Source organism: Carassius carassius, chromosome 22 (genome assembly GCF_963082965.1).
Source record: "Carassius carassius chromosome 22, fCarCar2.1, whole genome shotgun sequence".
NCBI lineage: Eukaryota > Metazoa > Chordata > Actinopteri > Cypriniformes > Cyprinidae > Carassius > Carassius carassius.
Window position 1 is genome coordinate 1,981,849 of NC_081776.1, and position 25,822 is coordinate 2,007,670.

General features: G+C 37.1%; 1 protein-coding gene across 4 annotated transcripts in view; it reads right to left on the reverse strand.

The window, feature by feature from the left end:
• Nucleotides 1-25,822, reverse strand: part of LOC132098660 (pleckstrin homology domain-containing family A member 5-like) — a 137,017-nt gene that overhangs the window by 65,522 nt on the left and 45,673 nt on the right. Inside the window, exon 4 of one of the 4 annotated variants that reach the window (XM_059504755.1) lies at nucleotides 17,436-18,257. The exons of the other annotated variants lie outside the window; for them this stretch is intronic. Coding sequence (XP_059360738.1) covers nucleotides 18,254-18,257 — 4 coding nt within the window. The 3' untranslated portion in view covers nucleotides 17,436-18,253. Of the gene's footprint in view, nucleotides 1-17,435; nucleotides 18,258-25,822 lie in introns of those variants that run through there. 4 annotated transcript variants of the gene reach the window in all.

Consider the following 25,822-nt stretch of genomic DNA (forward strand, 5'->3'; position numbering starts at 1 on the left):
AGAATAAATATTTTACACGTTATGAATGAGTTTGCCGTATGAATTGAATGCGATGAGATGAAAAAATGGCTTTCATATTTCTCTATTAAAAACAAACTACAACAACAAAAACAGCATAACCAGTGTAGTCTGATTTACAAAACAATTACTCTTATGGTTTATGCATATACATATGCACTTGAGCATGATTACTTTTGAGTACAGAGTAGGAGTAATATTATGTACCACAAAAAAATGACTGGAAGACTGGTCTCTTTAGAAAATAGCAAACATACTGTAGCACAAACAGTATAGTCTGATTTATTTTATTTAAAGTATTTTAATGAATCATTCAAGATGGCGGTTTATGTGCATAAATGAGTGTGTGAGTACTATTTTTGTAGCATTAAATAATTGTAAAGAAAACATGTCTTTTGATGTCTATTGAAAAAACAGACATGCAGTGCAACCAGTGAAGTCTGATTCCCAACAAATGACTCTTATGAACCTATTATTTTAATGAATCATTCAAGATGACTCCGCATGCAATGTGTAACAAACTTAGATGTATAAGACAGTTTTAGGCAGTTCATAAATAATGTGAGTACTGAGTACGAGTACTGAGTACGAGTACTTTTATGTTGCACAAAATAATGAGGTGATTCATCGTGAATCTTGACAGACAGACTTATATTTCATCACATAAAACTGCGATATTTGCTGGGTTTATCGAGATGTTTTGTCTATCGTCCTTCATGACTCCTGTGCATGCTGTTTGCTTTGGGATGCAAGCGGAATGCTGAATGCAAGCGGAATGTTGGATGGATGTTGCCAAGGTAACAACGTGATATTTACCAAGTTGTCTAGGATGGACAGGAGGAGGACAGGTGAAGAGGGATAATGTCAAGGGAGTCAAGCAAACACTGTAAGCGGGTAGATGGGTATTTTTGCATCGCCATGTGACCCTGGAGGTCAAGGAGATGGCGGAGCACAGGACTTAAACATCCACACACACACCAGCTATGTCAGGCAGAGTAAATGTCAGTGGCGAGGACAGGTCTGGCCTTTCGAGGGTGACGAAGTTAGCAGCTGAGGTCGTTTGAAATGGGAAATAATGTTTTCTTGTTGGTTCTGGCACACAATAGGCTGTTTTAAAGGGACAGTTCGCCCCAAAATGAAAATTTGGTTTCATTTAATCACTCTTAAGAATGTTGGGAACTAAGCAGCTATTGACAACCATAGTATGTTTTTCCCCATAGTATTTATTTTTGTGTTACAATGCAAGAAATTCATACAGCTAAGAAACAAGTGGAGGGTGTGTAAATGGAGGTTCAGATTATTTTATTAGAGAAACTAAAATTGATTGTAAAAATGTCAAATTTTGAAAGAAAAGATTAGCGGATTTGGTGTTTCCCAAGAAATTACTATTTCAGACTTTTCTTCTTTAAAATTCCACATTTAATTCAATGTGTTACTTGCCATTTCTTAGTAATTATTTGTGAAATGTACTAGCAATTCCTGAATTAAAATTGTTTTAAAGCCATTTTTGGTTGCTGTAGATGTCAGAGAGTGTGTAGAGGAAAAAACAAGCCATTACTATTACTAATTTAGGCTTCAGTCTCCAGATAAACTAGCAGATGAAATGGGAAAGCTCAGCAGTTTGTTAACATCAATCATTAATTTCACAGCAGTGAAGAAAGGCAAAGTGTCCTGGTAAAGTTCACAGTCTCTATTTCGTTAAATAATTAATTGGCTCTCTTTTCCATGCATTCCATCTCAAAACAACACTGGGTGATAACAACAACATTCACATGGTCTGATTTGGCAAAACAAAATTGCACATTAAAATTTCGCCCTGCTCTTCAAACCAGCAACGATCCATTGGAAAGTTTCCAAAAGCAGGTCTCATGAAACAACAGTGCAGCTCTTTGGAAAAATGACTGGTCAGATACGAGTTCAAACCTGATTAACGGAGCGCCAAGAGCCCTCAGGCCCCTGTTAGACCAACACAATACTGTTGAGGTAAGATGCTGATGCTCAAATTCATTTTGGGTTCCTAGAAACTCTGCTAATACAAAAAAAAAACTTTTGCCACTGAAAGGCAATATTTCATACTTGAAATCCTTTCAGTTTATGTTGGAAATTCGGGGGAAATGGATGGACATAAAATTACATGCCACGCTCTTCTGCACAGAGTTTTGGCGAAAGATGTCGAGACATTATCTTTTCTGGAGACAGTGGTTTTGGCAGATGCGTTTCAGTTCCTGAGGCATTTCACTCTTAAACCAGTAAACCTTCAAACATTATGTGTGTTGAACTATCATTACATTTTCCTACTCTGCTTACAACTTCCAAAACACAGAATGCTAAAGCAATAATCCATGAGCGGCTTTGCAGGACAGTCATTTTACCACACTGGAATACAAGGGGAATTCTTAGGAATCGAGGCATTAATTATTGCTTTTTGATGTCAATTTGGCATATTAATATACAGTAGGATGTGCATGTGTATCTGCATTTTATAACAACTTGAAGTTCATGTTAATCCAACACGAAATTACATTCAGAACTTAGAATACAAAAAATATATCTATAAAACTTAATGATAAGAGTATTTAACAAATGTACAATTATAAAAATTTATTATTATTATTATTATTATATTTAACAATAACAATAAAAAATAAAAATAATAATAATAATAATCTTCAGACTTCTTACTTATAGTATTATTATTGTTTGTTATTTTTTATTATTACTTATACTGTAGTATTATTGTTGTTATTATTATTATCATCATTATCATCATCTCAAAAGAAATCAAAATGTTTTTGTGTCATAAACAACAATGTACATTTACAAAAACTCAATAACGATAGAATAAAATTAAAACGGTAAAAATATAATAGCGGTAAAACTTAAATTAAAAATGTGTTTTCTTATTAAACTCTGTAAGAAAAAAAAAACTAACCCTTATGTTCTTACGCTATAAAAAAACGATACCTAAACTAAAAGAGTAAAAATAAAAACAACAATAATAATAAAAAAAAAAGCAGAAGTAGCAGCAGTAGTAGTGTATTATTGGCAAGAATTTTGGCGATTTCTAAACAGCCTGAAATGTGGCTCATCCAATCAGAATTTGATGGATGACATGTAGTTGCACTGATGTTAAATGCCTGTACCTCTGCATCACTCCATGCAAGCAGCAATCCTGTTCTCTTTCTATGAAGCGCACTGGCTCATTATCCTGCGTGCAGCAAATCGCAGTGAACCTCGTCCTCCCGCTGCTCTGCTGTGAAGCCTGTGGTGAGAAGCAGGTCTGTCCGTGGGTGGATGAGCGGCGTCTCCTTCCCTCCGCTCACTCCTCACTCCCCCTCCTTCAGTGTGCTTTACCGGAGCAGGATTCTCAGAGTATCTGTCCGCTAATGTGCACGTTGAATATATGATTCAACACAAGCCTGTGCAACACAATGTCTCTGTTTCTACTGCTGGGAACAGTTTCTTTGAGCGAGCACATTCCCAGATTACATAAAGTGGATCCAGAGAGGTTGATAGCAATATAACCTGGCATCTTTCTATCCCTTCAATCATTCATGAGGTTTAAAGCCATGCACGTAGCCTCAGCATTCCCCTGCAATGCAGGGACTTAAACACAAATGCATTCACTTGCTTTACGGATGAGCCTCATTCACAACATGTGGATTTTCTTACGCACTTAAAGATTTCCAGTCAATGCTTAATCCACAGATGACAAACTCTATCCCTCTACTCAAAAAATGGTACAGTTGTAATGCAGCGGAGAGAAAATATACTCTGCAACCTAGTTAAATAGTCGCACAGCCTGTTAGGAGCTATAAACACTACTAAAATGTGAGAATTAACCTGTGTTAGTCTACAGATGAGTGTGGCTCCAGCTATTCATATGGCCGCTGTCCATTTGAGACGATCTGCACAGATTAAGTCATGGCCTAATGGTTAGAGAGTCGGACAATCGGCAATCGAAAGGTTGTGAGTTCGAGTCTCGTGCCGGCAGGAATTGTGGGTGGGGGGAGTGCATGTACAGTTCTCTCTCCACCTTCAATACCACGACTTAGGTGACCTTGAGCAAGGCATCGAACCCCCAACTGCTCCCTGGGCGCCGCAGCATAAATGGCTGCCCACTGCTCCGGGTGTGTGTTCAGTGTGTGTGTGTTCACTGCTCTGTGTGTGTGCAATTCGGATTGGTTAAATGCAGAGCTCAAATTCTCAGTATGGGTCACCATACTTGGCTGAATGTCACGTCACTCACTCATTAATACTGCGCTGTGCTTTCGCACAGTTGGATTAGCTTCAGTCAAGCCATGCGATTGAGAGCATGATAGCTTACAGTTGATTCTGCAATTGTTGCTCTTTCAGCAATAAATTGCTGCTGTAAATGCTGGGTAAATTTAAGTCATAATACAAAGTTCTTAAAATTCCACACAGATAGCACAATGCTGGTATTGTGTGAACAACCACCACAGACACTGAGGGGCACAAGTCCCCCCAATAATAAAAAATGGCCAAACAAAATGACATACTGAAGCCCTGCAGGGCTGACAAATGATTCATGATGCAACAGTGGAGAATGTTAATCAAATTTCATCAAGGCCTGTCATATTTTTAATTCGTCAAAGATTAATCAATCACTGCCATCGACAGGAGACCTGCAACAAGGAGAATGTAAAAGTAGCTCACAAAACAGCCCCTATCTCATAGATACAGATTCAAAATTTCTCCCAGAGCAGCATAACGAACAGTTAGAGCAGAAAATGTAATACATTACCGTTTTGTCAACTTTTCCTTCGGACCACGTTCCTCAAGTTCAGTGCGTCAATCAGTGTCTGCTCAAATGCTCACTAATGGACTTCATTTGCATGTTGTGAGCAGACGAATATTTAAATAATGCGCTAGCACTTCCCAAACATGTCATTTCCTTTTAGACGTCTGTAAGCAACAGACTGCAATCATATATATTAGTCTTGGGAACACAAAAGATTTCACAAATGGTTTCAGCATGAGAGGCCACATCCATTATGATCATTGTGAGTCCACATTTCCAATCTGAAAAGCGCAATAAACTAGTGGTTGACCGATATATCGGCCGATATTTGGCATTTTTCAAATATCGGCATCGGACAATATATTTTTCTGCTTGACCAATGTGTTTGAGGTGGGTCATTTTCTCATTGTGCTGTATGTAAAATGAGTGTAACCCTGGGTTTAATTGAAAAATATAATTCCCAATGCACACAAACGTCCCAGAATACTGAGTGTCCTGTTGGTTACAGTGTTTAATTCCTTTTTAATTATATTTTAAATAATTGTTTAATTGTGAAAAATACTTTGTTCATTTCATTTTTTAATCCATTGCCAAATGATTAAAAAAATCCTGAATTAATTTAAAAAAAAAAATATATATATATATATATAATAATTATATCGGCTTTATATCGGCACCCCTGCTTTCCAAAATATCAGCATCGACTGTCAAAAAAAACTATATTGGTTGACCACTAAAATAAACATTTAGTTAGGTAATAGTCTTCTACAGCCAGAACAGAAATTCACTAACTGTTCAAATAACTAGAAGGTTTCAACACAAACTTTCTGCCGTTTATTTTGGACATATATAACTTTGGTACCATCTTGAGACACATTATCCATAATCCACCCATCCTAAGCATGCATACTAAAACACACAAGAGGAAAAAGCCTCTCTCTTTCTTCTACTAAACACACACAGCTAAGCTCTACTAAACAAGTTTTGTTAATGATCTGACTACAAAACCAGTTGTTTCCAAGCAGTGCTTAATGTTCATCTTCATATGAGGGTCTGTTTTTAAGAATAAATCACTGCAATATTCGTAGATATTCCCAGCAATAATATCTTAAAGGCAAGGAAGCAACAATAATCATCCATTAACATCATATCACTAGTTTTATGTAGATTTATGTACATTTCAATGTCACCCTACAACTAGAAAAATAAATACAGAAATGAAAAATAGCACAACATTCCTTGCAATATCTTTAACTGCATTATAAAGGAAAACAAGATGACTAAAAAACTGCAGTTAAACACTGAGTAATCACTGAATAAACAACCATCAAAGCTAACAGAGAATAAAAAAAAAATGTCCACGCTCTACAAGTGTACAGTCATATTTTGGGATTTATAATGAGTTTTTCCTTCACATATAGTGTTTGTAAAACAGATATTTACGTTGCAGAGTCACTATGAAACTAAACCTGTAACTAGCTTCTTGCATTATTTCTTATGCAGAGAACAGGTTAAGTAAATATATGAATATGCAACAGTGCATTAATTTTGCTAAATGCTCCTCTATTTAGTTATTTTTCTAGCTGACTAATGAGCTTATTCTGAGGTAAATGATTGTTACATGGAATTGTTTACAAGCTTTACATGTTTTCTCAGTTTGAAACCCTGAATGAGCGATTACATGAGATATTTCAGTAAGTTGCACTGTAGGCCATCTTATAATATACCTTTTGATGTTCATTCATTTTTATTTCATACTATAGTAGTAAAGAGAAAGATATGATGGTGGCCACGTGCCGCTTGAACTGATGAGCTAAAAACAATTGCTCATGCCATATTAAAGAGCAAAATTTAGGTTGAAATTTGGGTCGATATTTTGTTTATTAGAAGATAACCATTGTCAACACGGTCTTTCCACAAAAACTTCGATGTGCATCGTCTCAGTTTATTACGTCAACATAACAAGTGTGATCACAAAACAAGCAAGAAAAAAGGCATTGTGTGCACATTTTTAAGTCATAAGTACATTTATATACAACCCGAATTCCGGAAAAGTTGGGACGTTTTTTAAATTTTAATAAAATGAAAACTAAAGGAATTTCAAATCACATGAGCCAATATTTTATTCACAATAGAACATAGATAACGTAGCAAATGTTTAAACTGAGAAATTTTACACTTATCCACTTAATTAGCTCATTTAAAATGTAATGCCTGCTATAGGTCTCAAAAAAGTTGGCACGGAGGCAACAAATGGCTAAAAAAGCAAGCATTTTTGAAAAGATTCAGCTGGGAGAACATCTAGTGATTAATTAAGTTAATTGATATCAGGTCTGTAACATGATTAGCTATAAAAGCTTTGTCTTAGAGAAGCAGAGTCTCTCAGAAGTAAAGATGGGCAGAGGCTCTCCAATCTGTGAAAGACTGCATAAAAAAATTGTGGAAAACTTTAAAAACAATGTTCCTCAACGTCAAATTGCAAAGGCTTTGCAAATCTCATCATCTACAGTGCATAACATCATCAAAAGATTCAGAGAAACTGGAGAAATCTTTGTGCGTAAGGGACAAGGCCGGAGACCTTTATTGGATGCCCGTGGTCTTCGGGCTCTCAGACGACACTGCATCACTCATCGGCATGATTGTGTCAATGACATTACTAAATGGGCCCAGGAATACTTTCAGAAACCACGGTCGGTAAACACAATCCGCCGTGCCATCAGCAGATGCCAACTAAAGCTCTATCATGCAAAAAGGAAGCCATATGTGAACATGGTCCAGAAGCGCCGTCGTGTCCTGTGGGCCAAGGCTCATTTAAAATGGACTATTTCAAAGTGGAATAGTGTTTTATGGTCAGACGAGTCCAAATTTGACATTCTTGTTGGAAGTCACGGACGCCGTGTCCTCCGGGCTAAAGAGGAGGGAGACCTTCCAGCATGTTATCAGCGTTCAGTTCAAAAGCCAGCATCTCTGATGGTATGGGGGTGCATAAGTGCATACGGTATGGGCAGCTTGCATGTTTTGGAAGGCTCTGTGAATGCTGAAAGGTATATAAAGGTTTTAGAGCAACATATGCTTCCCTCCAAACAACGTCTATTTCAGGGAAGGCCTTGTTTATTTCAGCAGGACAATGCAAAACCACATACTGCAGCTATAAGAACAGCATGGCTTCGTCGTAGAAGAGTCCGGGTGCTAACCTGGCCAGCCTGCAGTCCAGATCTTTCACCTATAGAGAACATTTGGCGCATCATTAAACGAAAAATACGTCTAAGACGACCACGAACTCTTCAGCAGCTGGAAATCTATATAAGGCAAGAATGGGACCAAATTCCAACAGCAAAACTCCAGCAACTCATAGCCTCAATGCCCAGACGTCTTCAAACTGTTTTGAAAAGAAAAGGAGATGCTACACCATGGTAAACATGCCCCGTCCCAACTATTTTGAGACCTGTAGCAGAAATCAAAATTGAAATGAGCTCATTTTGTGCATAAAATTGTAAACTTTCTCAGTTTAAACATTTGCTATGTTATCTATGTTCTATTGTGAATAAAATATTGGCTCATGTGATTTGAAAGTCTTTTAGTTTTCATTTTATTAAAATTTAAAAAACGTCCCAACTTTTCCGGAATTCGGGTTGTAGTCGCCAGTGGTGATCTCAGCAAAAGCAGTTTTAGGCACAGTCTGGAGCCCTGTATGTGTGTGTCCGTTCGCTGACACCGAGGATCCAGGACAGAAAAGGCATGTGTTAGACTCTACATTGATAGGTCTTCCTCTATTACCGCAGAAGTAGCTCATGAGCACTGACTCCAGCGATGAAAAGACCTCGCTTGCAGGGTCGGGAGAGGCAAGGCATGCTGAAAGAATGAGGCCACTCAGCTTGATGGAGAGTGAGAGCTCATCTGCGCAGCATAATTGTGTGCCGCTGACTGCCATGTGCTGCACTCTGAGTGTGACATTGTGCTGGGCAGCAAAAAAAAAATGGACCATTGTGTGCTGCTTCACAAGGCTGTCATACACATGCAACGGCCTTGTCGAGATCTGCCACTGTATCAAAAAGTATTACTATGCAAGTTATTCTCAGGGTCATATACCGTTAACATGACACGTCCATTAAGACATAACCCTACAGCGAGACTCTGTATGCCATCCGGCCTTCTGAAACAGCCTCTGTTTTCTTGCTCAAGGGTCTGAAGTGTGCTGGATCCAGTCATGGAGGGTTGACCCCGTGGATTTTCAACTTTACAGATTGGATGGAAATGCGGATGGGATTAGGTGAATGAATGCTTGCAAGCTACATAAACTCTAATTGGTCAAGTGGAGTATTTGGTACCATAATGATTCTTTACCTAACGCACACACACACAAGGTACACAGCTAAATTCATGAATATGTTTTTGAACGAGTCAGCTGTGTGAATAATTCACAATAACATTCCATTTATGAATGAATCCGTGTCAATGATTCAGTTTTTTTTCTTTAAATGAACCATTTGGGTGGATGATTCAAATGACTTAAGACAATAGCTTGTTTCATTCATAAATTAATCAGCTCTTCTGAAACTGATTGAGCCAATAACCAATCGGTTGGGTGGATAATTCAAAAGACTCACAATCACTTATTAAATTCCTTAATGAATCAATGCCGTTGAATATATCATTGAGTGAATGATTTAAAAGACTCAATCATACAGACAATTCATGAATGAATCAGTGTTGTGAATGATTCAAATGACTCATTTAAAGACCTACTGGTGCAGAAAGAGTCATTGTCAAATCACCACTAATGCACAAAATGACAACAGTTTTAATGCTGCAGGTGAATTTAGGCATCAAAACAAAAAGCAGATAAACATGTTTATATTATTTTGTGAGTGTCAATTTCTATTACATTTAAATGTAAAAACCTGAGGCCGAAGTAGATAAATGACTAGCAAGGATGCTCATCCAGGATCGTGTCCTACTTTTGTAAATCATGTTAGGATATTGGCATTACTGCAAATTATACCTTTATTCCTCACTCTATGCTTCATTTGAGTTGCTATGTGGATGTATGGTGGTGTTTTATGAGCAATTTACATTTAATGCGGCTTCTGTCTTCGCACCCCAATTCACCCTCAGGGATCAATAAACTACGTCTATCCATCTACACAAGAAAATCCACGCTAAAGTGCAGCATAGAAAATCAAGTCTGAAGGAATCCATCACTATGCTGGCTGACAACTCACTGACCGCTCCAAAAGATCAGGATTAAGACGTGTTTTTACAACACTAATTAAACACGGGGAAATCAACAGCTTCTGTTTGTGCTTTCCCAGTAATTTGGGAAAAGAAGGGCAGAGGGACAGAGTTGATACGACTGAGGCCAGAGAGATTAGAGAGACAGATTGGTGAAGGAAGCCTTGCCACAGATGCTGATAACATGCCTCTACTAGTTGCGAGATGAAAGGCGCAGAGATGGAACAGCTTCGCAAAGTGGCAACAAGACTTAGATCAGGTCTGTGGAACGGATTCAGTCATATCCGACTACCTGTGATGTGCAATGTGCCCCAAGTGACACTGATACCCAACGGCATTAAAAGAAGAGGTGCAAAACCAATGCATATTGTGTGTCAAGCGTGCATCAATCACGGCTTAAAAGGAGATATAAATTAATGATGCATCACATTGATCCAGTCGCATTACCGAATCTGCCAGCACGACACCAATTACCGTCTCAAGAGCTGAAATGCTGCAACAAGAAACGCGTATCTTGATGTTGGCATGGTTTGAGTGGTGATGTAGCATTTATGTATGAAGAAAGTGAACATGACGCAACCATTTTCTCTCTTGATGAAACATGCACCACCAGGCACTAAAAGCCGGTTCACTGAAATAAGCGATTTTATATATATTACATATCAGTGTGCATTTCATGAGGTTTGGCACTGTAATATCTTCACAGCTGAAAAAAATGATCCAAAGCGCCATGATAATAATGACACGGTCGGCTAATATTAGCAATTACGTCGTGATGGATGACTGTGTTATTGTAGGAGGCGACTGGGACCGATGTGCCAGCAGAACCCGAAATCAAAAAGTTTCCCTTTACTTATGTAAATCCTTCCAGACATGCAACATCTCCCTCAACGGCTCAATTAATGGATGTGATTTTAAACGATGTCTCTGCAAAGATGCCGCTGTTTCGATGCCTTTGTTGTTGGCGAGGGAAGCGCTGTTCTCCCTCAGGCTCTGGGGAAATATCTGAACTCTGCGTGAGTTTTGTCTCTGTTTTTTTCCCTCTTATCAGCGATAAAAGCGCAAAGCAAGAAACCAGCAGAGAATTGCGATGCGAGTGCTGTGCTCACCTTGCCTGTGCTCTCCCACACTCTACATCCCACTGAGGCTTTCAGACGGTCTGACAGGGGTGCGAATGGCTACATACCACCCCTAATGCGCTAAAACCCTCTGACAGAGTGGAGAATATGGACGAGTAAGCGATGAAATTAAAGACAGTGAAGCAAGCTTTGAAATGCCCACGTCAGGCTAAGTCTGGCATCCCTTGGGATCAAGACAGGGAGGCAAGTGGATGTTTCAGGATATTTAAAGACATTTTAAAGACATGCATGCTTAAAAGAAAAGCACCTGGGAGTTCAAATTCATGAAAACACTTGGGACCATGGGCTGTTTTTAAACTAGTTCAACTGCTGAATTAAAAAATGATAGATAGATAGATAGATAGATAGATAGATAGATAGATAGATAGATAGATAGATAGATAGATAGATAGATTCAACAGGAAAGTAAACAGGAAGTAGCATTAATATTAAATGAAATTCAAAGAAATTTAACTACAATAATAATAACAACAATATTAATAATAAGACGTAATTACAAAAAAAAACAACTGTCAATTTGAACTGTAGTTGTAAACATGGTGTAAAATTAAAAAAGAAATAGCAATTTTATTGCAAATGTTGTAAATGCAAAATGAAGTGCAATTTAAAAAAAGATCAATCTAAGTTTCTATTAAACTTTTCTAGCTCCAGAGCAAACAGCAGTTTAGTGTGAGCCTCCAGAGAGACAGAATGAGCTCAGCGTCTCCGCAACACCTTTTTTATTTAATAATGATCTGACAAGGAGTCTCATTAGCAGCTTCTTCCGCCGTCTCCACACAGCAGACGGACAGTTGCACGCGTTCATCACTTTAGAAAGCTGTGGGCTGCAATTTACCGTGGAGCAGGACAACTGCCGTGGACTAACACACAGCTTGTCATTTCCTTCTCAATAGGTGTTTTCTTTGTGCAGCAGGTAGCTAGATGTTATAATTAGTCAGATTTAGGGAACTAGGCAAAGAGAAGCTGGTGATAAAAAACCTAAAAGTCCCTCAGGCTATGTAACGTGTGATGAATATCTTCTGGATGGGATGGGTGAGATAGGGAGAGATTTCCTCTGGGAGAACAGAGGAAGATCGATGAAGATGAAGGAAGATGTTATAATGATAAACTGCAAACCTCACGTCTCTGTGACTTTAAGTACATGCCAGTGCTTTTCACATGCACTTTTCCTGTTTTAGTGCATGTGCATGTTACTCACACTGAAGTCTTACAGTGAGTCACTGCTGAACGGCACATGGGTCTCTATACCGTCAAGAATTAAAGACCCTGAAGGGCTTCACAGACTTCACATGATCACAATGAAATGCATGTATGTCGTTATGTATGGTTACGTATGCAACAGAACACTAGATAATCGTGTACTGCACAGTATAAACAATATATTTTAATAGTATGCAAAATGTATATTAGGCATTTTGCATCAATAAACATATTGCTACATAACCGTAAAATATGATTTCACATCATTTTTAGCAATAATTGTAATAATAACAACAATACATTAAATAAATAGCAGTTTAATAATTAAAAGTTTAATTACTGATTTATTTTCATAATTTTTGGTGCCCCAAAAGAAAAATATAAAAATATATATTTTTATTTAATAATGATAAATTAAATTATTCATTAATTCTTTTAAATTCAATATTTCCATAAATGCCATCTGGATTTTTAAAAGTTATTTCACAATTTATAAAAAAAAAAACAATAATAATAACAATAAATAGAATAATTTATTTAATGTTAAGTGAAATTACTAATTTATTCATTTAAATGGATAATCATTTTTATAAATGCCTGCCCAATAAAAAAAGAGAGTTCATATTTGTATTACATAACAATAATAATAATATAGAATTGCTGATTCATTAATAATTTTCATATGAAATAATAATAATATTAATAACAATAACAACAACAACAATAAATTGAATAGTAATTTATTTGTAAATGAAATAATGGAATTATTACCAAATCCACCAAACATGGCTGGATGGGGAAAATATATTATTATTATTTTTTATTGGCTCTCTTCTGACAAACCTGGCCTTCTCTGCATACCGTGTGCAGTATGCAGAATACTGTACCTACTGGCAAAATCTTGTAGTATGGTTCAAAGTATGCAGGTATGCTATCATAATATAGTATGGTAGTATGCAAGTATGCTATTGGGAGCACAGTCAGCGCCTCAGTATCCTCATTCCAGAGTTGATGGATCTTTATCTCTAGACCGATTCTGCTTGTAGGAGCCATGTGGAATTTCAAGAGCACGGCTTAAAAAGCGACGGCAGAACTATTGAATAAAAACATCTCCTTTATGCGTGTGTATCCATAAGCCTGTGAAAGTTCTACATCATTCCGTGCTTCTGCCCTCCTCAGAGTCTCAGTTATGGATAAAGAGAGACATTTTATATCGACAGTGACCAAAAATCTTTTTCCTCTTTCCAAAAGCTCAGCCAGGCAAACACACACAGAGCTGCAAAGCCAAAACACAGCATGCACAATAAAATGCCAGCAGCACTAAACAACTCAAATGATGCATATAGAATTGTGAAATTGATTATGATGAGATACAGATGAAGACACACACATTTATATATGCATACACACTTACCGTACATGAGCACTTCATGATAAATCCAGCAGAGATCGGTGTGACTTACACAACACACTCATGTGTGTGTGTGTAAGAGAGAGAGAGTGTGTATGTATGTCTAAACTGCCTTCACTGACCCTCATCCATGACAAACCATCAACACTTCTGTTCCCTGACGTCTCTTCACAAGCAATGACAGAGAGAGAGAGAGAGAGAGAGACAGAGAGAGAGAGACAGAGAGAGAGAGAGACAGAGAGAGAGAGAGAGAGAGAGAGAGAGAGAGACAGAGAGAGAGAGAGAGAGAGAGAGAGAGAGAGAGAGACAGAGAGAGAGAGAGAGAGAGAGAGAGAGAGAGAGACAGAGAGAGAGAGAGAGAGAGAGAGAGAGATGCTGCCCTCACACAGCTGCTGCAGCGGCTGATCTCACTCTCTTCCTGGCTTTTAACTGAGCATGCTCAGAGCACTAGGTACAATTACACCAAGAACTAGTGTTTCATACACATGCACCATACAATCAAATATGCATGGTCTAAAATTAAAGTTTTTATTCAACATGAGGTTAACAGAGCTATATATATACACACACACACACACACACACACACACACCAATCAGATCTAAATCAATATATATAATATAATAATTTGGTTAGGATGATGACAGGTAAAACACAACATGTTATCTTGTAATTATGATTTAAAATAATTACAAATTATGTAGAAATAAATACATAATTATTTTAGATGTTTTGTTTTATTTTTAAATAGCATGATATAGTACAATTAAAATATATATATAATAAAACATAAAAATATAAAAAAACTATCAAATGTTAATATTTTGTCTCCTTTCTTTACTATTATACAATAATTAAAAAATAGCTATATTAATTTTGTAATAGGGACAATAAATAAATAAATGACTTTGTTTTCTTCTTTTTTTTTCTTTTTGGTGGAATAATAGAACAATTACTTAAAAACTACTTCCAGTCATAAATGGCTAATAACTAATTATGAAGAAACTTCAATAGGACATTTAATTAAACATGAAATTGTGAAGTAGAACAACCAAAATAGTATTTTCTTGTAAAACATAGCGCAATAATTTTAATTTATGTATAACTTCCAATTGCCATTTTTTATAAAGTTACCAGACAGCCATTTTAATTATTTGCAAAAGCCAAATTGGACTCCTATTTTGTGTTTTATACCCTGTTTGCATGTGTACCTCCACTTTTTGCAGTGATTGCTGACTCTTTAAGATATCTCAGATCGTCAGTAGTCAAGACTGAGCCTTTAGCAGCCACTGTGGCACTCTGGATTGAGCTGAGAACAGCACATGGATTCGTTATTTAAATCAGCGTGTGTATTTGCATGAGTGAGCGTGTATGTGTTTGTGCCCGCGGGTCTGACCTGTCCTGCTCTAGTTCTGCTGGTCCCACAGCACTGGCCCTGGGCTCAGTATGGAGCTGCGAGCTAAAGCTAAACTCTCTGAAACTGGGGCACAGATTGATGACACAGAGAGCGAGAATCATGGGTGAGTTCTAGAAGAGCCCTCCAAACACATGTGCATTCATGGCCAGATGTGACATTCAGAGGCGCTGGATTCTTCACATGCACTCATTCAGATGCTAACCGTGAACAACTGACGAGATCACAACAGCGCCCCCTATCTGCTGCTCAACGAGCTGCAACCCCTCAGGCCTGTGTTATCGAACTCATTAAAGCGTGCAAGAGATGATGAGTTGGTTGAATATATTGTTATCTTGTTTACTCTGTTGGTCTGGATGGCATGAGGCAGCTGATGCTTGTTTAGGAAGCAGGGTGTTTATGAGAAAGTTAAAAGCAGAAAAAATTGGACACAAACTGGCTGGAAAGCAAAGTAAAAAAACAAATAAAGTAATATGTATCACCTTGAGTTGTTAGTCACCATTGACTTCCAAAGTATGAAAAATAAAAACAACACTATGCAAGTCAAAGAGGACCATCAACTGATAATGTAAACTAAACATTTAATATGTAAAGTATTTTATTATTGTAATTATAAATGGTACAATTTTCTCAGTAAAAATCCAAGTGGATTCAACTTGATATAGTAATATAGTATTTAGCCAGTATGTGCAGCCATAGAAACAGACTCAGTTCTGACTCAAGAGAAAGTGAAGCTATGACAGTGAAATTTCTGTCGTCTCATAATTACTGTAATTCCACACGACACTGCAGCGTTAATATAAAATAAATAGATAAATCACAAAACTTATTTCGCTAACACAATTATCAGCTCCTGCCGTGTTATAAAAGTTATCTCTATTGAGACACAAACATCGACAAACGTCATCATGTGAATCTGCAGCTGCCTTATTGCCATGGTGACCATTCATCTCATACACACACACACACACACACTTACAGTAATACATTTTTCTACACCTCTGAATGTCTTTCATGCCTTAAACTCCTGTTTGAACTCCAGACAGAGTCTCTGGTGGCTATCAGTCGATCGGGCCACACACACACACACACACACGCTCGCTCAAGCAGCATCTATCATCTTCCTGCAGCAGTATTACACAACACACGGCTTCGAGAGGAAGGAAGCGCTCCATCACCGCAGCACTGATTCACCTTACATACACTAACAAGAGAACCTGCGACCTCAGGATAACTGAACTGTTCACTGAGAAGCAATGCCCTTACCAGCACAGGGTTATTAGTTATATCCGAAAAAAGCATTTTTCTTGCCCTTTTGAACTAGTCAATGTATTAGGCAGACGTACTGTAGCATTCACAATGCAAAACTGATGAACTACGCTGTGAGCGACACTAGTTGACATTACCAAATTATAAAACAGGAGATTATTTTTAAGTGATGAATTTCTACAGTGACTTTTCTATTCATTTGTGATTTGCTGGAGAAGGATTTTTGACAACCATCCTGATTCAGATCGATTTGCTAACGAATCAGTAGCATTTACTGGATAATGATTTTTAACAACCATTCTGATTCCGACTGATTAGCTAATGATTCTCTGAAAAGAACCGACTTATTGAGCGATGAATAAGCATTGTGACATTTCCATTCATTTGTGATAATAGGATATTTGACAACCATTCTGATTCAGACTGATTCAATGATAAATCATTCAGATTCACTGAAAAGAACCGACTTTGAGCAGTGCATTGCCATTGTGAGGTTTCTATTCATTTGTGATTACCGAATAAGGATTTTTGACAATAATTCTGATTCGTACTGATTCATTAATGAATCATTCAGATTCGTGGAAAAAAACTGAGTGCTGAATTCCCAAAGTGATGTTTTTTTTTCAGCTGTGATTGTTGAATAGTTTACATGTTTAGATTCAGACTTATTTGTTAATGCATCATTCATATTTACAGATTTATTATTCATTTGTGACTGCTGGATAATAAACGTTTTGATTCAGAGTGATTCACAAATAAATCTTTGATTCATTGAACAGAACAGATTGATTCCAATTGTGTCATTTCCATTCATTTGTAATTACTGGATAAAGATTTCTAACAACTATTCTGATTCCAACTGATTTGCTAATGAATCATTCAGATTCACTGAAAAGAACAGATTCACTGAAAAGAACCGACTCAAATGAACAATTCACCCACAAAATGGCTTGCAGGTTTGTTTTACTGTACATAGGCTTTTTTGGAAGAACAACATCTAGCTGTTGAAATATTTGAGAGAAACCAGAAAACTGCCTATAAAAATTTTTTAAAGTGTCTTTTCACCATAGAAATTTCCATGACTTCTCCAGACCTGAAAATTGCTTTCATTATTCTAGGTTCTCTATGACTGCGGTGGGCCTGTTTAAATATAGAAATCTTAAATATGCAGCAGCAAAACTGGCATGTTTATATCCAAAGATTAACCAGAGAATGGAAAAATCATCACATAAAACTAAATTAAGACTAAAACAAATTACAAATGGACTTTAAAGTGACAGTTCACCCAAAAATGAAAATCTCGTCTCATTCATTTCACTAATTTCTTCAAAATGTCTCATGTAAAAAAGACAATCATTTTGAGTTTTTAAACAACAAATGATGATCTAATTATTCTTTTTTTTGGGGGGGATGCTCCAAAAGTGCAGAACATGGTCCTTTTTTAATCATTTCTATGCAAGTGAATCATTACATCTCATGTAAATAGGAATCTCCCCCATTCAAACCCTATATTACAGCAACAATTGAAGCTCTTACTACCCACACAAACACGTCAACAAGTCCCTGACCAGCTGTACTAGCTAACGGACAGTCAGAGCTCATAAAATCAAGGTGTTAAGGCACAAACATACACACAACAAACGGATGTGCTCTCAAAAACAATCATGATGATCCAAAGCCTCTGTTGTGCTGTATCTACAACCCCAGAGCATTAAACACACACTAGCCTGTTCATCACATCACACTGCTGTCATACAAACAGACTGATTCATAATCGGTCGCATGGATTAAATAACAGATTGAGAGTCTTACCTGCTCGGATGACGACACGGTCGGGATGGATATGCGAAAGAGAGAAACACAGAGAGCGTTTGGTTAGTGCATGAGTCCTGAGAGGAAGGTGAGACTCAAATCAGCATCACATCAGATCAACACTGCCCTCATCTGGACACGCAGATCTCACCGCAGTCATGTGACACCTTCACATGTACAAATACAGCTGACATTATGTGAAGAACATGCCAGTTGTGTTTCCATGACAAAAAATGATTGCCATCACACGAGGAGGGTGCTGCCAGGTTCGTTGTATGCAGTTTTGAGGTGCTTTCTATGATATTTGGATCTTGGGTTTCAATGCAAATCTAACAGCTAGATATTTAAGGTAGACATATTATATTATTTTCTTAAATACAGTTTTAATAGTAATGCATTCAAAAAAATTAAGTGGCTATATGAATCTGCCTTTTTTCATTGATGTTGAATTGGTTATAACAAGGTAAAACAAACAAAAATTATGCCAAATTGCATTTTGAATGTATTTTAATGTAGTAGAATTAGGTCAATTAAAGTGAATTAAAATTCAAATAATTTTTTTTAAATAACTCAGAATAAAAACATTTTTTTTAAATTAAACATACATTTATTATATTTATGACAAACGTATAAATATAATTAATAAAATAATTTAAAATACTATTTTATAATATATAATCATCATGTTTTAAAGAATTTAATAATTAAAAATGATTTTTTTAAATTATATATTTGAAAAACTTTAAATGCGGTCCTGATAAAGCCAGATATCATATACATAAAAAAAGTTTAAATTGTAATGCATTCTGGGAAATTAAGTGCCTATATGAAATCTGCACTTTTTTATATTTTCTTCACAGATTTTCAATGGAATTACATTTTGAATGGATATAAACATTTTAAAACAGAGCAATGCATTCATTTGTAGCTAAACGGAGTACTAAAATTAGATACATTAATAAAAGATTGAATATACACATAAGGGATTCAGAGAGATTTTACTATCTTGTTGATCTGTTTTTGGTTTTCCCAATGGGATTAGGAGCCAGATAAAAAGGAAAATCATGCCTTCTTCTGGACAAATACTGTTATCTGAGACAGATTTGATAGCAGAAAGACAATCATTTACTGTCTGTAAGGCTGTAAAACCTTGCACTTTAAACAGATATTTATCGGTGTGGATGCAGCATCATGCAATAACACTGCATTTACATTGTAGATCCGTTCTTCATTCATTCATTTACTTCAGTGGCAAAAGCATCTTGATAATAAATGGAAAAATGAACTCTTGACTTTCTTCCAGACAGAAATGAAGTTCAAGTGATGACTGACTTGTTAAGATTTGTTGATGTGCAATGATTTCCTGTTTCAAGCAGGTGGAGTGGGACCTTGCTTAGTCACAGCAGTGTAAAATCTGCTCAAAATGTGCCAACTTCCTCCTCCGCAGGTTTAGTCAAAGATTACAGCACTTCTGCCAGTGATTTAGAAATCAAATCACCTCCTCCTGTGATTTCAGACTGAAACACATTCATCAGTTTCACTGAATCGAAGTGACTCTTTCTGGGAGTCTGAATCATTTTATTTTTGTCAACTGTACATAAAAGGATCGTTCAACCGACACACTCCCTCGCAGACCCTGATGACACACACATTTCCCATCACACCTTGCAGACTGCGGAGAGAACAGCTGCTCAGGACAGTCGAAACGTGTGCCAGACTAATCAAGCTAAATGAGCTGTGCACTCATAACACATAACAGCAATGCATGCTGGGAAAACAACACCACAGAGACTCTCAGTCTTCAGTTTGACACTGTTTGCTGTAGTCTTTTGATGAAAATGTCCTTGTCAATTCCATGTCTGTAGCATGATATAAATGCATCATATTCACATACATGTGAATTATAAAAAAATGCCTAACCAGTATTTTAAGGCAGCGTGTGTGCGCTCCTGACAGGAAACACGTTCCAGAAGAAACATTATGCTGATGTCAGGTGTACAGTCATAGGCAAAAGTTTTGAGAATTACATAAATATTCGTTTTCAAAAAGTTTGCTGCTAAACTGCTTTTAGATCTTTGTTTCAGTTGTTTCTGTGATGTACTGAAATATAATTATAAGCACTTCATATGTTTCAAAGGCTTTTATCGACAATTACATGACATTTATGCAAAGAGTCAGTATTTGCAGTGTTGGTGGTCCTTTTTCAGGACCTCTGCAATTCGACTGGGCATGCTCTCAATCAACTTCTGCGCCAAATCCTGACTGATAGCAACCCATTCTTTCATAATCACTTCTTGGAGTTTGTCAGAATTAGTGGGTTTTTGTTTGTCCACCGCCTCTTGAGGATTGACCACAAGTTCTCAATGGGATTAAGATCTGGGGAGTTTCCAGCCCATGGACCCAAAATTTCAACATTCTGGTCCCCGAGCCACTTAGTTATCACTTTTGCCTTATGGCACGGTGCTCCATCGTGCTGAAAAATGCATTGTTCTTCACCAAACTGTTGTTGGATTGTTGGAAGAAGTTGCTGTTGGAGGGTGTTTTGGTACCATTCTTTATTCATGGCTGTGTTTTTGAGCAGAATTGTGAGTGAGCCCACTCCCTTGGATGAGAAGCAACCCCGCACATGAATGGTGTCAGGATGCTTTACTGTTGGCATGACACAGGACTGATGGTAGCGCTCACCTTTTCTTCTCCGGACAAGCCTTTTTCCAGATGCCCCAAACAATCGGAAAGGGGCTTCATCGGAGAATATGACTTTGCCCCCGTCCTCAGCAGTCCATTCACTATACTTTCTGCAGAAGATCAATCTCTACCTGATGTTTTTTTTGGAGAGAAGTGGCTTCTTTGCTGCCCTTCTTGACACCAGGCCATCTTCCAAAAGTCTCCGCCTCACTGTGCGTGCAGATGCGCTCACACCTGCCTGCTGCCATTCCTGAGCAAGCTCTGCACTGGTGGCACTCCGATCCTGCAGCTGAATCCTCTTTAGGAGACCATCCTGGCGCTTGCTGGACTTTCTTGGACGGCCTGAAGCCTTCTTTACAAGAATTGAACCTCTTTCCTTGAAGTTCTTGATGATCATATAAATTGTTGATTTAGGTGCAATCTTAGTAGCCACAATATCCTTGCCTGTGAAGCCATTTTTATGCAACGCAATGATGGCTGCACACGTTTCTTTGCAGGTCACCATGGTTAACAATGGAAGAACAATGATTTCAAGCATCACCCTCCTTTTAACATGTCAAGTCTGCCATTCTAACCCAATCAGCCTGACATAATGATCTCCAGCCTTGTGCTCGTCAACATTCTCACCTGAGTTAACAAGACGATTACTGAAATGATCTCAGCAGGTCCTTTAATGACAGCAATGAAATTCAGTGGAAAGGTTTTTTTTGGGATTAAGTTAATTTTCATTGCAAAAAGGACTATGCAATTCATCTGATCACTCTTCATAACATTCTGGAGTATATGCAAATTGCTATTATAAAAACTTAAGCAGAAACTTTTCCAATTTCCAATATGTAATTCTCAAAACTTTTGGCCACGACTGTAAGATATATGATGATGCATATATGTGCTGCATGCATTTGTCACAGAGAAGACAATCCCAGAATGCATTGCAATAAAAATTCACCCAAGGTGGTTCATTTTAATCTATCAAAAATAGTAATATCTATTAAAAAAATTATGAATTACTTTTACTTCATATGTAGAGCATCTCAAATCAGTTTCATTTCGGTTTCTAATTTTATAAAACAGATGCTTGTTTCAGCACCATTTGCCATTACAGTATATCATTTTGATTTTATATTTTTTATTTTAGTTTAAGTAATTTTGCTGTAAGCTTTTGCCATTTTTATTACTTTTTGTTTGTCATTTTAGTTTGAACTTGAAATCAATTCATACATTTGTAATTTTATAGTTGTAATATAAAACCATTATTATTGTTAAACATTTATTTTACAATAAAATTTTACAATATTTATCATCTTGTTTAAGATTATTTAATTTATTTATAATTACATTTTCTATATAATTATTTTTTGTTTAATTAATTTATTATTTCATTTTAGAATTTGGCAAGTTTTTTTTTTTTTTTTTTTTTTTCACTTTTTGAGCTTTTGTCACTTTTTGCATCTCATTCCCTAAAAATCCATCCCAAAACTGCAGGAGTGACATATCTATCACTAGTTTCAACACCAAGTGATTGAAAACAAAATAGCTGTATTGCAACACATCCTGCACAGTTTCTCTCTCCGTCACGATTGCATAACAGAGTTTGTACGAGATGAATGTACGTGTGAGTGAATAAACGCATGCATCAGAGGGAGGTCAGCATCGGGTGACGGGGTTAATATCAGCTCGGAGCTACTAAACACAAATGCTGAGTGATTTAGCTCATTTGCTTCACTGTGTGAGGATCTGCCAACTGCACGTCTTGTGAAATGTGGGCAGATTCCTGGAAAACCTAGTGCACGAAACAAACATCAATAACCATAATGCCGTGAGTAATTGTTCTCATTCTCCTTTCAATCCATTCTTGGTTCTGAGATGCAGAATTAAATTGTGTCATTTCATAACAGACACAATCTTTCATCCGGCCGTTTTAAATGAGCGGTCGGGATGGATATGCGAAAGAGAGAAACACAGAGAGCGTTTGGTTAGTGCATGAGTCCTGAGAGGAAGGTGAGACTCAAATCAGCATCACATCAGATCAACACTGCCCTCATCTGGACACGCAGATCTCACCGCAGTCATGTGACACCTTCACATGTACAAATACAGCTGACATTATGTGAAGAACATGCCAGTTGTGTTTCCATGACAAAAAATGATTGCCATCACACGAGGAGGGTGCTGCCAGGTTCGTTGTATGCAGTTTTGAGGTGCTTTCTATGATATTTGGATCTTGGGTTTCAATGCAAATCTAACAGCTAGATATTTAAGGTAGACATATTATATTATTTTCTTAAATACAGTTTTAATAGTAATGCATTCAAAAAAATTAAGTGGCTATATGAATCTGCCTTTTTTCATTGATGTTGAATTGGTTATAACAAGGTAAAACAAACAAAAATTATGCCAAATTGCATTTTGAATGTATTTTAATGTAGTAGAATTAGGTCAATTAAAGTGAATTAAAATTCAAAAAAAAATTTTTTAATAACTCAGAATAAAAACATTTTTTTTACATTAAACATACATTTATTATATTTATGACAAACGTTTAAATATAATTAATAAAATAATTTAAAATACTATTTTATAATATATAATCATCATGTTTTAAAGAATTTAATAATTAAAAATGATTTTTTTAAATTATATATTTGAAAAACTTTAAATGCGGTCCTGATAAAGCCAGATATCATATACATAAAAAAAGTTTAAATTGTAATGCATTCTGGGAAATTGAGTGCCTATATGAAATCTGCACTTTTTTATATGTTCTTCACAGATTTTCAATGGAATTACATTTTGAATGGATATAAACATTTTAAAACAGAGCAATGCATTCATTTGTAGCTAAACGGAGTACTAAAATTAGATACAGTAATAAAAGATTGAATATACACATAAGGGATTCAGAGAGATTTTACTATCTTGTTGATCTGTTTTTGGTTTTCCCAATGGGATTAGGAGCCAGATAAAAAGGAAAATCATGCCCTCTTCTGGACAAATACTGTTATCTGAGACAGATTTGATAGCAGAAAGACAATCATTTACTGTCTGTAAGGCTGTAAAACCTTGCACTTTAAACAGATATTTATCGGTGTGGATGCAGCATCATGCAATAACACTGCATTTACATTGTAGATCCGTTCTTCATTCATTCATTTACTTCAGTGGCAAAAGCATCTTGATAATAAATGGAAAAATGAACTCTTGACTTTCTTCCAGACAGAAATGAAGTTCAAGTGATGACTAACTTGTTAAGATTTGTTGATGTGCAATGATTTCCTGTTTCAAGCAGGTGGAGTGGGACCTTGCTTAGTCACAGCAGTGTAAAATCTGCTCAAAATGTGCCAACTTCCTCCTCCGCAGGTTTAGTCAAAGATTACAGCACTTCTGCCAGTGATTTAGAAATCAAATCACCTCCTCCTGTGATTTCAGACTGAAACACATTCATCAGTTTCACTGAATCGAAGTGACTCTTTCTGGGAGTCTGAATCATTTTATTTTTGTCAACTGTACATAAAAGGATCGTTCAACCGACACACTCCCTCGCAGACCCTGATGACACACACATTTCCCATCACACCTTGCAGACTGCGGAGAGAACAGCTGCTCAGGACAGTCGAAACGTGTGCCAGACTAATCAAGCTAAATGAGCTGTGCACTCATAACACATAACAGCAATGCATGCTGGGAAAACAACACCACAGAGACTCTCAGTCTTCAGTTTGACACTGTTTGCTGTAGTCTTTTGATGAAAATGTCCTTGTCAATTCCATGTCTGTAGCATGATATAAATGCATCATATTCACATACATGTGAATTATAAAAAAATGCCTAACCAGTATTTTAAGGCAGCGTGTGTGCGCTCCTGACAGGAAACACGTTCCAGAAGAAACATTATGCTGATGTCAGGTGTACAGTCATGGGCAAAAGTTTTGAGAATTACATAAATATTCGTTTTCAAAAAGTTTGCTGCTAAACTGCTTTTAGATCTTTGTTTCAGTTGTTTCTGTGATGTACTGAAATATAATTATAAGCACTTCATATGTTTCAAAGGCTTTTATCGACAATTACATGACATTTATGCAAAGAGTCAGTATTTGCAGTGTTGGTGGTCCTTTTTCAGGACCTCTGCAATTCGACTGGGCATGCCTCAATCAACTTCTGGGCCAAATCCTGACTGATAGCAACCCATTCTTTCATAATCACTTCTTGGAGTTTGTCAGAATTAGTGGGTTTTTGTTTGTCCACCGCCTCTTGAGGATTGACCACAAGTTCTCAATGGGATTAAGATCTGGGGAGTTTCCAGCCCATGGACCCAAAATTTCAACATTCTGGTCCCCGAGCCACTTAGTTATCACTTTTGCCTTATGGCACGGTGCTCCATCGTGCTGAAAAATGCATTGTTCTTCACCAAACTGTTGTTGGATTGTTGGAAGAAGTTGCTGTTGGAGGGTGTTTTGGTACCATTCTTTATTCATGGCTGTGTTTTTGAGCAGAATTGTGAGTGAGCCCACTCCCTTGGATGAGAAGCAACCCCGCACATGAATGGTGTCAGGATGCTTTACTGTTGGCATGACACAGGACTGATGGTAGCGCTCACCTTTTCTTCTCCGGACAAGCCTTTTTCCAGATGCCCCAAACAATCGGAAAGGGGCTTCATCGGAGAATATGACTTTGCCCCCGTCCTCAGCAGTCCATTCACTATACTTTCTGCAGAAGATCAATCTCTACCTGATGTTTTTTTTGGAGAGAAGTGGCTTCTTTGCTGCCCTTCTTGACACCAGGCCATCTTCCAAAAGTCTCCGCCTCACTGTGCGTGCAGATGCGCTCACACCTGCCTGCTGCCATTCCTGAGCAAGCTCTGCACTGGTGGCACTCCGATC